The sequence below is a fragment of the Drosophila pseudoobscura genome, chromosome 3 (genome assembly GCF_009870125.1).
Source record: "Drosophila pseudoobscura strain MV-25-SWS-2005 chromosome 3, UCI_Dpse_MV25, whole genome shotgun sequence".
In the NCBI taxonomy this organism is placed as follows: domain Eukaryota; kingdom Metazoa; phylum Arthropoda; class Insecta; order Diptera; family Drosophilidae; genus Drosophila; species Drosophila pseudoobscura.
In genome coordinates this window covers 17,179,636-17,194,263 of record NC_046680.1, presented here as the reverse complement: position 1 = coordinate 17,194,263, position 14,628 = coordinate 17,179,636, and the positions used below count along the sequence as shown (strand labels likewise).

The 14,628-nt window shown below is 44.2% G+C and overlaps 1 protein-coding gene across 3 annotated transcripts in view; it reads right to left on the bottom strand.

Moving 5' to 3' along the window:
• Dgk (diacyl glycerol kinase 1) overlaps positions 1–13,693 on the bottom strand; it is a 34,653-nt gene extending 20,960 nt beyond the window's left edge. For 2 of the 3 annotated variants that reach the window (XM_033379175.1, XM_004444311.3), the window contains exons 1-3: positions 13,178–13,693; positions 9,564–9,691; positions 15–98 (exon numbers count right to left, since the gene is read on the bottom strand). In XM_033379175.1, coding sequence (XP_033235066.1) covers positions 15–93 — 79 coding nt within the window. In that variant the 5' untranslated portion in view covers positions 94–98; positions 9,564–9,691; positions 13,178–13,693. Of the gene's footprint in view, positions 1–14; positions 99–9,563; positions 9,692–13,177 lie in introns of those variants that run through there. The other variant, XM_033379176.1, reaches the window with a different exon arrangement.
• Between the last annotated feature and the right edge of the window lie 935 nt (positions 13,694–14,628).

Below are 14,628 nucleotides of genomic sequence, written 5' to 3'. Positions count from 1 at the left end.
GCTGCGGGACTTACATGAGGCCAACTCCTGCAGCTGCAGGAACTCGCGCGGCGACAATTTATCCCATTTCGTTGGTGCCACGCCAATATTCATGTTGCCTGAAAGTATGCGAATAAATAACAAGTGGTGACAAATTGTAATTTCTATCATAAAATGTCCCGGCAATCAGCCAGAGCACGCATAATTTATTGCATTTGCATTTCGCATTTGCATTTACATTCAAAACTATATATTCTTTTCACACGCACACGGCTACACGCATACTCTCTCACACGGTTACTCTGTTGTGTGTGGGTGTGTGTGGGTGTGTGCGGGTGTGTGTGTGGTCACGTCGCTCGTTCTGACTGCGGACGTGCCTGTGGGAATCGGGTGGAATCAATACGTTCTGTGTGCGTTGAAAACTAAATTGCTGAAAAATGTTATCTTTCCCACAACTTTCCGACCCCCCGCCACCCCATTCACTACCCCACTGTGGGTCTTGCCACACTTTCACTTGGCCTGGCAACATCCACCGACTGCTATATACTGGCCATGGCAGAGAGTGCCATTTGATGGCATGGCACACTGCATTGGATCGACCTATAAATCTATATTTATACTAATTATTGGATGGATTATCTTCGAAAGTGTGACAGGAATTTCGCCCCTTCCCAGTCTATTAAATGCAGACTGGGATGCCGGGAATACCAAGGAGAGAGCTTCAAGAGGTATGCTGAGAGCTTTTCACCATTTCACCAATGAGATACCATTCGCCCACTGTGCCATCGAGAATTGGCCAATTTTAGTTTTCTGCCAGTTCTGCCAGCTGTTTGTCTATCTGCCTCTATCTATGTGGGGGTGTGTCATTTGCCACACATGACACGTCATTATTTCCACCATCATCATCATTATCAGCCGTGGGAGCGGGAGTTTCCTCATGATTAGCATAGCAATTATCATGTTTTGGCTTGATCTGCCGTGGCACCCATCCTCCAGCTCTGTCATGATTGTGACGCCACACAATTTGGCGTATGTCGCTTGTCGTCCACCATTTGATGGGATTCCTTGGCAGTCCACATGTAGGAAAATCAAACGCCCACACCTGAGCACTTGGGGATATAAAAACATAGGCAAAGATCTGCACATAAATATAGGTATATGTAGGTATAGGGCATGGGTATGGTACAGGAATAGGAATGGAAGAACAGAGTGATGGACAGAAATAACAGAGGTGGAACTGACGGGAATCGTATTTGATATATGCAGATGTACAATATGTACATATATTTGTTGGCTTTTGCTTTTGTTTTTTGGCCTTCTCAATTTGCGGAGCGTTTATTTTTACTCTCTTGCCATTTAACGTTTTTATTTATTCATTTCACATGGAATCTTTTTGCAAAGCTTTTGTCTGATGCTATTTCTGTTATATTTAGATTGCTATAATCAACTGATTGGACTAGCTTATCATTTCATCCACTCTCTGCTCCACACTGCCATGTCCATGCCATGCCCTGTTGAAAATTTCTGTGAGTGCCGCCAGAAAATTCATAATTCACGAGCGATTTCACCGCTCATTGCAGAAATAGTTGGAGTCTTCGAATAGAACTGTTAACAGATACTTAAGCGGGAAGGAACACACAACATCAGACCCCCCAACACCCGCCCGGTGGCATTCCGTCCGCCCGCCCCATGCCATGCCATTATTCACAGCTCATTTGGCATTTATGCCTGGAGCGCGCTAAAAGTTTTTACAATGCTTGGATAATAAACTAATGAAAATGCAAATGAAAATACAAATGAAAATACCAATGGATATACGTATGAAATAATGAGTGAGCATTGATTTCGACCATGCGATACCTGTTACATAGAAACAATACTCTTTAAAGGAAAGAAAGTCCCCGAGATCCAGCTATTATGTGTAATATAATTAATTTCCATTGACATAATACACTGCATTAAGTATATAGGGTACGCACAGCCACGAATAAAGTGCCCACAGCGCACATGGCGTATGCGTAATCTGAATGTTAATTTCCTTGTTAATGGAGGAGCATTGGGCAATGGATGTGTGGGTTTTCTTTTTTGAAGTCATCATCATAAAAATCTTTCTCAGATGTGGCTCGCTTTCTGCTCTTAATGGTCCTTGGACAACGACAAGAGAACTTCAATAAATTGCCATGGATTTTTTGTCGGTCTTTGTTGGTCAATAATGGATATGTCCTTTCCTTTTTCTTTCTTTCTTTTCATCCATCCATTCATCCATCCATCGCTGGCTACTTAGATAGAATCGAGGAGAGTCGTTCAGACAGAGAGCAAGTTCAACGGACTCTCAAGTGGCGTGCTGTGATTTTTATGCTCTCCACATAAAATATTATTAGATTATGCGACCGCTTCTTTCACTTCTGGCCATGTAAATCGCATACAATGGGCATCAGATCCAGCTCTGATTCAGTTTGTCCTTTTATGAGATTGAATATATATGCGAGCGAGATGCATGCGAACACACATTTATACGGTTTGCTGCTCTCATTGTTTTAGCCGAAACAAAATTGCCATAAAATCTAGCACATAAATGTCCAACGCAGAGCCATTTTCGTTTCCTTTCGTTTTATGCTTAAAATTTGCTCACCAAATGATTATTCTTGAGGAGGGATGCCATGCCCTTGTCTCTGTGGCATGGCAATAATAAAAGTAAATCAAATAAAATAGCAGCATATTGTGATTTTTTATGGCCTTTGGCCTTGTGGCTTTCCCTTTTTAATGGGCCCTCACCATCACTGATGGCTGACCAGCAAAAAAAAAAAAATACAATCATTTTTTTCCCAGCACATCAATAACGAATATATTTTTTCAAAAGCCCCCCTTGAATTGTAATTAGTTGTTAAAACAAGATTTATGATTTCATGGGGGTGTCCCATATGCAGCAGGCTATCTATCCATTCACATCCGCAAAATACGTATGCATATTAATCGGGTAAATATTGGCGCAGAAATCCATGAATATTTAACCATTGTAAACTCAAATGGATCAACGGAGCATTCTTGTCTCTGCTGGAGCTGGCCGTTGGAGCGCTCTTATAATTATTGACACTTCATTTGGCCAGTTGTTGCGAGTATTACCAGTATTTAACAAAGAAATTCCGCCTCGAAGAGGACGCTTTTTTCAATATAAATTATTGAAGAGCTTTGGGAGAGGAGTTGGATGAATGATTGCAAATCAATTGCTGTCAAAAAGGACACAGAAGGCGCATAAATAAATTATTTGTCTGCAGAACCAGCTCAATTGCTTTTTCAGTTCAGTTTCTGTATAAACGCACATTTATATAGAGCGGATGGAGTGGATACGAATACGATTATGATGCGGAAAAAAACGTAAATATTGATAAAATAAAAACAATATGTTCCCATCGAATTCCTCTTTAATTAAGAACCTTTTTTGTCCTTCCGCTGATTTGTTTGGCAAACAGAAAATCACACTCCATGCATAAAATCCAATAAGGAAATCTGGTGCGCTCTTTCTTTTGTCATTCACTCCGCTGAATGCACATACAAACATGGCAGTGGTATTCATCATTGAATATAAACATGAGTGGGGGGCACTCGAGTGGCAAAAGGAATGAACCTGGCACTAGAGCTTATCGTATATGAGGGTCGTACAGTGCCAGGACCCGGAAGATGTTGCTATGACTACGGAAAGTGGTGTTCCTTGCTTTTTTTAATGCAAACATGAGAAAAAATGCTTTGAAAAAGCAAAAGCACTCTTCTCAGAAGTTGGAAACTACACGGCGAGTACTTAGGGATATATTACATAATTATGGATCACAATCCGACTGTCAAAGAAATGTGCCATAAACTAGGTTCAGCCGTCAGCTATTATTCAGTGCTCAAGCCTTTCGTACAGTCTCCATTTGTTGGATTTTCCGATGTTATTTGGGAGTACCTGAAGACCTTCGCCGCCTTGAAAGCCTCGGCAACGAAATGAAGTCCTTCTTCGAAACAGGGGATATTGCAGCTGCCCCAAACAATTTTGTTGGTATCTATTTTTGGGGGCATGAAATGCGGTTACAGGCCAACTGGGGTATAGGGCATGTTGCTTGTGACACTGGGCTTGGGCCTGGGCCTGGGCCTGGGAAGGGGCTTGGGCAGAGGAGACAGCCTGTGGTAAGCTACGGCTTAAACTCTGTCATAAAGTGTCAGCTTAGCACGCCCACGCCCACATTCAGGAGCACACCCACGCCCACACCCACACCCATACCCACATCGTCGATGACCATGGCAGCAAATGTCACAACTGGCACCGGACAGGACACGATTGGACAGGACACAACTGGAGCTCGGAGCAATTAAAAGTGTGCATCGACTCGGTGTGGGCGTGGCACTGGAATAAAGTGCAATTGTATTTTTCCAGACTTTGACAGAACTGGCGACGATGCCTCCTCTCGCACAGGAAGCGCTTCTTAAGCGTCGCGTCGGCTCGTATCGCTACTCGCTTTGTGCGTCCCACTTCCGCCTGTCAGTGCCAAAAGGAAGAGAGCAGAAAGGAAAGGGAAAGTCGCCTCGCACAAAGAAGGGGACCAGAGCGAAGAAAACCTCTCTGTCATTGTTATTTCGCTTCAGTTCTTTAGCCAGAGCTGCAGCCATACGTATACGAGTGTCTATAGAGCTCCTTTATCAAATACTGGTCATGCACAATCAGCTGCCGCAAACGGTGGGGGCGACGGCAACACGGACTCGATGGAAATGGCAATGGCGACGGCGTCGGCGACGGCGAAGGCGACTGGGGGCACTGACAAAGGAACATGACAACTATTTTTGAACAAGAAAGGACGCATAGTTTTCTGTCTCCGTCTCCGTCTCCGACTGCCTCTCGCCGTCCACTTGACAGCAATTGAATCAAATTTATTGTCTGCATCCGACGCCATGCAGTTTCCACTCATCCTCGGAATCCTCGGCACCCTGTGCACCCCAGCTCTTTTGTGAGTCTGGCATGTAGCGTCACGTCCTGTCTTTACGAGGATCAAGTGCACACTGTATGACGGCCAATCGCTTCCAAATGGAAAAATGACAAAATTAAATACAAATGAGATTTGCGCGTGGGTTCCGCCACAAGTTTCGCTCCAACAATACGAACCTTCAATAGTCGGAAGATGAAACATCAGTGGCAGTCACGGAAATAGAAATAATGGAGCCAAGAGGCAGAAATTAAACGAACTTGAGTGCACTCTCATGTGATGAAAGACTGCGTACCCTAGGATGAGAGGCTGAGGAGCGAAGAACAGATTTTGAATTAATCGAAAATGGTACTGGAAGATGACATCGAAGAAGGAAACATAAGAGGTAGTTCCTCTCACCCAAGAACAAGTAGAAGTAGATGAGATACCAAGTTTCAGCCCCTATCAAGTAGATGGCCTTGAATGGGGGGCAAGCTTTTCGCTCTATTTGCCTTTGTTTGCTTTCAATTTCCTATGGGGCTGGCCGTGAAAAATGCTTTTTCACTTGGCCCCACTTCAAACGGGGATTTTCAGAGCGAGAGCTCCAACTGATTTAGACAGTTCTTTCTTTTGTGGATTTGTTTTATGCGGGATTTAATTGTTGTTAATTGGGCGACTAAACAGTTGAACTTGCTTTGTTACGTATTCCCCCGGAGTGGAAGTCGGGGAGAAGGGCGGACAGGAGCATGGTATGGTGTAGGCCAAAGGGCGAACTTTTAATTTGATTTACGCTCAGACCGCGCCGAGAACGTGCCTTGAATGCGTAATTAATGCTTGCAAAACGCTTTTATGCCAAAAATAAACCCCGCCGCAAAGTCCTCACTCAACAGCGATGCCACGGGCCACAAGGGAAGCTCTGTCCCCGGCAGACCCAAGAGCCAAGACTCACGACCCAAGACCCGGATAGGATCCTCTTCCTAAGCGATCCAACTGGAACTGTTTCTCCATCTGTTTTTGATAGGGGCCCTGTGCGAAAATATATTTCCGCTTGGGTTTCTGGAGAGAGAACCTGTGATTCTCCTCCTCCTTCCTTATGTGCCCGCCGTTTGACTTTTCACTTTGATCGACGGCAGACAGCTTTCAAATGGAAATTGATGACGACTGCCCCACTTCCTAGGAGTATGAACGGGGGAGGTGTGGCTCGTTCATGTTCATGGGGTGCCGAAAATAATTTTTAAAACAATAAAAACGGTTTTGTCTTCAATAAACAGAAAGCGTGGCCAGGTCCGCATGTGCCGTATGCTGGAGGCCCACGGATATAAAAATAGGCAGACGGACAAACAAACAAATAGCTGGACGGATGGACAGACAGATGGATGGGCCATGGAGAGGCGTCCGCGTCTTTCGGCGCATATAAAAATACAGAATGATCTTATGGCTAACCTTAGACATTGGCCACACCTGCCGGACCGGCACTGGAAACGGCACTGCCACCGGAGCTCGAAGCCCCATGCAGCCTGAAGGTGGCAGAGGTGGTTGGGGCAGGGGGGAGGGTGAGGGCGCATCGCCAATCGGAGGCAGGCAACTTGATTGAATTGCCACAATTAGAAAGATTTCCTCAAGATTTTGTTTGGCTTTGTTTCTGCTACGATTTCCTCAGTGGCTGTCATGTCCGCATGTTTACACGGATGTTCCTCCTTTCGGATGCCAAATATTTGATTAATTTCATGGCCAAAATTCAAGAGAATATTATTCTCCTTAAAGCGGTCTCTGTGCCGTTTCAGATGCTTTCACTGAGACTTGAGGCAAGATTTAAGCGGCTCCCTACATCCGCCGCCAGACACTGAGATATAGAATCATTTCCCATCGATTAGGATTCGTGTTTGGGTTTGGGTTTGGGTTGGGGCTGTGGCCTGCAGCTACGACAATGGCCGCACTTACAACTAACAAACTGAAATAGCAAAAGCTTTTTGGCTGCCCCAAATTACAGGCGCACACAGAGATAGACTCACAGCAAAGGCGTATAAATCTGTGCGGCACAAGTATCTCGTAACCGGGTGTGGAGTGTATAGCACTCATCACCCCCGGGCCGGGGTTCGGGTACGGGGTTCTCTGACGTCAGAGCCAGTTTCGACCGCATCGAAAATGGCCATTGAAATGTTACGTCGCCGCTGACGTTGACGTCGATTTGTCTCATGCACGAGTATGCGTGTGAGTGTGCGAATGAATGAGTGCTGAGTGCCGAGAGTATACGAGTGAGTGGTGTGGTTGGTGTGGTGTGGTGTGGTGCGAGTGTGAGTGTAAGTGTGGGTTGTAAGTGTGAGTAGTGTTTGGGTAGTGGTTCAGTTTATTGACATTCTACGGTGGGATTTTGTATTTGCTTTTGGACAGGCGGAAGGCCGAGTGGAATAAATGAACAATTGATGTTGCTTCACCTCACAATTTTCGGAAGCCTGGAAAAAATCTCGGATCCCTTAAGACTGCAAAGTGCATCACATATGTACATATGTCTAATCATTGGCTATGCCCAACAGGAATGCAAGTTAATTTTGCACCCGTTGGTTGCCCTGGGTGACAGAACCATCATATGAGTAGAAAATAAATAATGAATGAATGGCAGTGACACATGTAACATATTTCGACAGCACTCGAAAGTCGGATAAATCAAAGACATGACAAAATATTGAAGGTATTTTGTCGCCTAATTGGAGTGCCACGCGCCGTCAAAGACAGAACCGAATCCAAATCGAAGCCAGAAGGAGACACACTCGGCGGGCCACATGTATACCACCCATTTGGCCAAATACATACATACATACATACTCATGTATGTCAATGAATCGGCATTGGTTCTGGGAATTGACAGAATCCACAGAATTGACTGCTAGGTATTTGGCCACAGGATCCGGTACAGTGAGCTCAAGAGAGACCTTGGAACCAGTAACATTGTTGTTTTCTTAAATTATCATTACCAAAGATATCCCTACCATAATCAGGCCTTTATTCTTTAACAATCGAGCCTTCGTATTATAGCGAGATTTGCTTCTGAATGGCTCTGCCCCAAGTCTGATACACTGATAAAAATAATGACCTCTAATTGTTGAAACGTTGTTCAACTCTTGAATTCGAGTTTTGCCGGAGCTGGCCATAGGTTTTCCTTTTTTCAGTGTCTATTCGTATGCCCTGATGTTTTTTTGTCAGTGCAGGAGCCACCAGCACTCCGCAGATGTGTGAATGTTATTGCGTACACACAAAGGATGGCTGTCAGGCGCCATTATCACATGTTGCCGTCACTTTGTGAGCGGCGTGGTTGTTGTCGATGTCGTGGCTGTTCTGTTTGTAATGCACAGATATGCCAAAGGTCCCTTGTCTGAGTCCTTATCCTTATGCGCACGCATATCCGGATCCTATCCGCACTCACATTCGGACATATGCAAATTTCCCAATGGCCAAATGGCCAAATGGCCAAATGGCAAATGGTGAAAAGCAAATGCCAAGGCGGTCAAATCGTTTTCGCACATGAGCTCTATTTGCATCTCATTAACATGGGGGCCAGGCTCTAAAAAGCGGACAGCAAATAATCAAATAATAGACACTTTTGCCACGCGAACACTCACATAGACTCTCACAAAATGGCGTCACCAATGAACGTGAGTGTGTGTGTGTGTTTTCGTGTTTTTGTGTGTCTGTAGCTCCTCCGGTGCTCCATGTCATTTCTATTTCCGTTTTTCAATACGCCAACTGTGCCAACAGATAATTATTGCACTAAAAATTGTATGCTTCGTTTATTTTTTATTGCTGTTGTAATCCTGTGTGAATGGACGCTGCCACGCCCCGGGGCACGCCTAATGAGCATGTCCTTCTGTCCATACAATGATTGACATGTGCTTGTATGTGTGTCCACGTATTGGGTAGTGAATGTCAGAAATATTTTGATAAATTGTTTTACGACCATAATTTGTGCAACTTTTATCGCCCTTTTTTGTGATGGCTTTCCTATTAGTGTTTTATGTGCCGTAAAAGTAGCCAAACACATGCACTCAGAGAAATTTTGATCCCACCGAAACGAGTTTCTTGAACACGCCTAAGAATTAATTCAAATCAGGCTCAATTTAGATGGCCCTTACAATCAGTAATGGACAAGGCTTATAGTAACTGCCAAAAAAAAGCACCAATACAATCTGGCAAACAGATCAGACTGTTTTCTGTAATATATATTTAATTATTGGTTAATAAGCACGAAAATAAATATGGGAGTCCGAACTGAACAACTTTTTCTCAGTGCAGACACAACATTCATCATTATGCTGATAGTTGATAGAAGTGGCAACAAAATTGAATTAAATTATTTAGACGGCATATTCCTGAGAGCCTTACATTTTACGACAGCGCAAACAAGCCCCACAATCGTATTTATTCAACATTCAGCATTCAACATTCAGAGTTCTGCTGTACAGAAAATAATTTATGTTCTGTGCGTAACCTTTTGGGGGCCCGCGGCAAACAGGCACTGGGGTGACGAGCGGGTTAGGCCCGTCCCAGACAGACTGGGTGACTGTTTACACTGCCGTGATGAGCCCCAAACATGGTCCCCGAAAGCGCCAGACGAATTATTTGGCAATTTATACGAATGCGAGTATGTTTACATACCTTTCGGGTGCTTCTTCTGCGTGGCTCTAAGGAAGAGGGAAGATAGGAGCCAGAGGAGCAGGAGAGGAGCTCCTCCGAGTCAGTTGGGGGATCAGCAGGGTCCACTCGTCGGCCGGGGCTAGTGCATTCTGCAAAGAGATTAAGGCGGAGAAACTCATTCACTTTGAACGGAAGTTGTGGGGGAATTCTGCTTAGCAAATACGAATACATATACGTATATTTATACAGTCGGAAGATAATGCTCCGACCTTCTTGGGGCTGGCCAAACGTTGTGCTGTATGGCAGCAAACAAAGCCCGTAAATATTGTTCTTCAAACTCTTGACTTTTGCTGCTGGAATTAGACATAAGCCACTTGTGAAATAAGGCTTAAAATTGAGGTGAACAAGGTATTTAATTTTGAAAATTAACGGAATAATTGAATAATTTATTCAATTTGGGGTTTACTTGGGGTAAAAAGCACACAGAGCTCACAAGAAGTTAAGCCACCTCCTTGCATGTGAGTCCTTTCTGTTTCTATCCCCATTTGTCCAATATATTTATTTTAATATATAGTTCCTTTCACAGCTTCCGCCTCAGCGCATTTCCCCCTGTAATTGAGTGCCATCCACAATGCGAAAGGCAAACTTTTTCTCCGGCAACGGAAAAGAATGCCAGAAGCCAACGGAATATGTATGTGAATAGGTAAAATATGAAGGGGCACTCGCAAAAATGGGGTAGAAGATTACAAAAGATTGTTTTCCATAGTATGAAAAACGGGATGGGATCTTTCAAAATGCAGCATTTAATATCGCAACTTTTACGTTCTCCTCAAAATTATTCCCCTTATTCATTAGATTATAGGACTTGCGTTTATGCCCCACTCTTTCTTCAGTGTACGTTTCATGTCTGCACATCAACATGTGCATTTGGACGGCGGTTGAAGGATGAACTTTTGTGGCTCAGTCCCCTTAGGAAAACATATGTTTTCGAAAATGAAAAACTGCTCGGCAAACTAAATACATACGGATACATATGTAGACGACGAAAGAAGAAAAGTTTGCGAAAATAATTTGCTTGTTTTTTAATGTGGGAAATTGAAATAACTTTCGGCTTCCCCCAACTAAGCAACTGATCAAATTAAGAGGACAGAATTTTAATGAAGTTCCACAAGAAGCTCATTTGCAGCACGGGGCGTATGAGTAATGCATCAAATTTTTGGCTTCAACCAGGGGGGGGAGCGTGGCGCACTTGGTCACATAAATATTGATCGAGCGAGGGTGGAGCCCACCACAGCCACAGCCACAGCCACATCCACATCCACTTGCAGATAAGTCTCTCCCATTAAATGCTCGTTAGTACTGATACTCTCCAGTAGTCCCACTCTCTACCCCTCTCTGTCACCATGGCTATCGCCATCTCTGTCTGTGGTCGCTCTGAGCAATGCAAATTATCAGTCGGCGCTCCTCTAATCAGCACACGGCAAACAAAAAACTGACATGAATGAAATTTACAGGGAACGAAAACGCGAAAGGCAGTAGCTTTGCTTGAATTTTCTTGTTTACTGGAGGGGCTTTCGTGAGTTTTTTTCGTATATCTTTCCACACCGCAGGCAAAGCAAAGTAAAGCACGATACAGTGCCACGCCCGTGGGCAAAGTTCTTGGCTCACTTACAGATTCGCGTGCCACACAGTCAAACTGGCACGCACCCCCTTTTTAGATACAGTGAAGGTTCTGTTTCGTTTATTCGGGATTCTTGGGATCTGTGTTACATTTTTTTCGTCGAGCTCTTCGTGCGGCTATTTTCGTTGGCACTTTGTTTGCTTAGCGGGCTGTGCTGCGGCTTATCACATAATTTGAATAAAGTAGCTGCAATCTTGTGTCAGTTTATCGCAAATTAGACCGACAACGAACAGCGATCCAGATAAACACATCAACATCAGCCGCAGCCACAGCCGCAGCAGCAGCCGCACTAGCAGAGTGCCCCAAAGGGGGGAGTGGAGTGGGTGCGGTGTAGGAGATTCAGTTGAATGTAATGTGATTTGCCACAGGACTACACATTTGCAGTTGTCCCCAACTGAACGAAAAATTTTAATGTTTTATGAATCAAGCATACGCGGTGGTGTCTGCACTTTTAGCTGAGATTTTGCTTCATTAAAAATGATTTTACATGGAAAAGTAGCCCCTAAACTATATCTTGTCTGCTTACAAGGTTTGATTTTTCGTGGAAAAGGCCAACGAAACCAAAACCATTAAAGCTAAGCAAATCCCGAGGTTTGTGATATTTCGCTGAATTCAGTGGGCCAAATGGGAGTTCAAATGAACCATACGCTGTGGTGTTTATTGTCTGAGGTAACAATATAATTTGATTTCCCATGGAAAAGTGTCCGTCCATTAACCAAGAGCAAGCTATAAACTCTGAAAGCCAGCATACGCCATGGTAGCCTTTTCCCTTCCATCACGGCGAACACGTCGTGGTGTCTGCAGTTCTTTTTTTCGATTTCCATCACGCTGAAAAATACCTTTTAATGCCGGAAAATCGAATTATGCATGTGTGCGAAAAGTGACGAGGAAAGGGGCACAGTGCAAAGGGTGCAACGATGGATGGGCAAATATAATTGAATTAGTCGCAAATTGCAGGACGTGCATCTTGCTCTGCCTGCCGGCACCTGTCTGCTCTCGTTTTCCGCTTTCCGTTTCCCTCTTTCTCCAACCTCTTCACATCAATACCGACCGTTGGGGGGTGTTGAGTAAATTTCTTGACACTTTTAATTATGAAAATTGTGTTAGTCAATCTGACAAAGACCACCTCCCGTTCGGCGGATGAAAGACATCCCTCGAACAGATCGCCATGGAAATGCTTTTGGGCAGCTTTCCATCAATCTACCCATCCAAAAATGTGAATAATTAGCCGAATGAAACTGTTCACTATGGGAAATAAACACATCTAAAACGATTTAAGGCATATAGAAAACGAATATAAACCCGACAGGGGAGCATCATAAATTTACTGAGAATGGAAATGAAAATGGGCCGGTCTGGCCGTGACGGGAGCTGGGTAGGGTAGGGGGCCAAAGACTGCCCAAAGACGCAATCGGAATTTCCACGAAAGGCGTTTAATTGGAAAGCAGTTTTTGCCCTCTGGCCATCGAGTATGAACAGCAAGATCAAATCAAATATTTGGCGGCACACGAATCTGCTGCCGTCTCACTGACTGATTGACTATCCGGCGGACTGACTGTCGGCTGTCTGTGTGCGTCGGAAAATTGTTGAAAATTTCCCCACAGTCGTACCACAGAGATCTGCTTGTGAATGTCGAAATTTATTTGCTGCTTAACGGAATGCACTGGCCAGGTTAATAAAATAACTTGACGCGGCCCCTGAATATTTATTGAAATTTCCCCCGTCCCCCTGACATTCTCAATTCTGTTTTGCTGGTGCTCTGTTTTGTTGTACTTTATGTCATAATTTTCCTGGCTTTTCCAATGGCTTTTCTGGCCCAATGTTTACTCTGTTGCTTAATGCTCTTTTGGCTGTTCAGAGTCTGAAGAAATGGGTGTACGTGTTGGGGATTGCTGCGGCACAAAATTTACATATTCGGGGTCCTCCCCCTCTGCCAGGGGGGTAATTTTCTTACCTCTGGCTGTTGGCTTTTCCTCTTGTTGCTGCCGCTGTTATTGCTGTTTTTATTTAAATTATTATTGCAGCATGCTGCTTACACTTATGGCCGCTACTGTAGCTCTTTTCATACGTTTTTCTAGCATATTTTGCTGCGCAGTTCCTTTCGTGTAACAACAATGTATTCACGTTAATTTATGGCACATGGCAAATGTTTAACAGATTTTGTTTCAACTAATTTCGGGCCTGTAATTTATGTCACATATTTTTGCACACTTAAAGCAGTTCTTCTTGATCTAGCACTCGCGCACTTTGCATTGCATTTGTTTCTTTTGATTTACTCTGTTTGTTTTGTTTTTATTATTTCTACATTTACTACAAAAATATATTTGTTTCTCGTATTTTATTAATGTTTTATTAACTCTTTTGCTGGTGCTTTTGTTGTTGGCTCTGGGGAGAAATGGGACTTTTTGGGGCAGGAGCTTTCTCTGGGTTGCTTTCGCCGGCAGTTCCACTTTCGAACGGAGCGTATGGATGCCACTGTGGCGCCTTTTATACTCAGGCGAGGTCTCGCTCTCGCTCTCGCTTTGCGCTCTCTTTGGCTCTCTTTCACTTTGTGGATTTCGTTTTGGCTGTGCGGGAGAACAGGCGTCCCACCCATTGTTATCAGGTTGCTGTTGCTGTTGCTGTCTCTCGCTCGCTCTCTTTCGCTGTCTCAGCTGTAGCCGCGACTCTCTTTGTGGATGCTGTCTGTGGGGTGGCGTGCATGGAAATGGACTGCAGTTTTCTTATCACCAGTTCTGCTTATGCTTATGACGTCACTGAGCAGGCATCAGACTTGAACTCCCGTTTTGGTCGAATTGCACGTGTTTAATTCTGTTATTTCTGTGTGTGTGTGTGTGTGTGTGTGTGTGTGTTTTTGAGTGTCTTTGTGTGCGCTTTGCCCATAAATTAGCCAAGGAACAGTTTGTGCTTTTCCTGATTTCTTCTCGGACTATTGTTCTCCCGCTTCTTCCCCAATTTCCGCTCTATGTTTATTTTCACATTTCTCTCAGAAACGCTTTTTGCCTTGGGAATGGGTTCCACCTTCGCCCGCCGCCACCGCTGGCCTGCTTGTTCTTGCTGATTGTCTTTGTTATTGTTATACCCTTCCCGCAGAGGGTGTCATCTTTTTGGTCCCCTTTTGCAGGCAATCATTTAGGGAAGCAACTCCCTCCATCTATCCGTTTGTTGTCACGGCCGTGCAGATATTTTCGGGACACCCAAAAGAGTCCGACTGTAGGGTATCCAATGCTGCGGTCCCCGCTGTTATCCCTTATCCCTGTTTCGCATTGTTTTTGTTGCTGTTCCTTTTACTGCTACTTTTGCTATTGTTCTTTGTATCATTGTGTGTGTGTATTACATTCTGTATCTGTGTTGGTGTTGGCCTCGTTTGCATTTAGCTTTCTGTTGATTTATCTCAAATGGCGC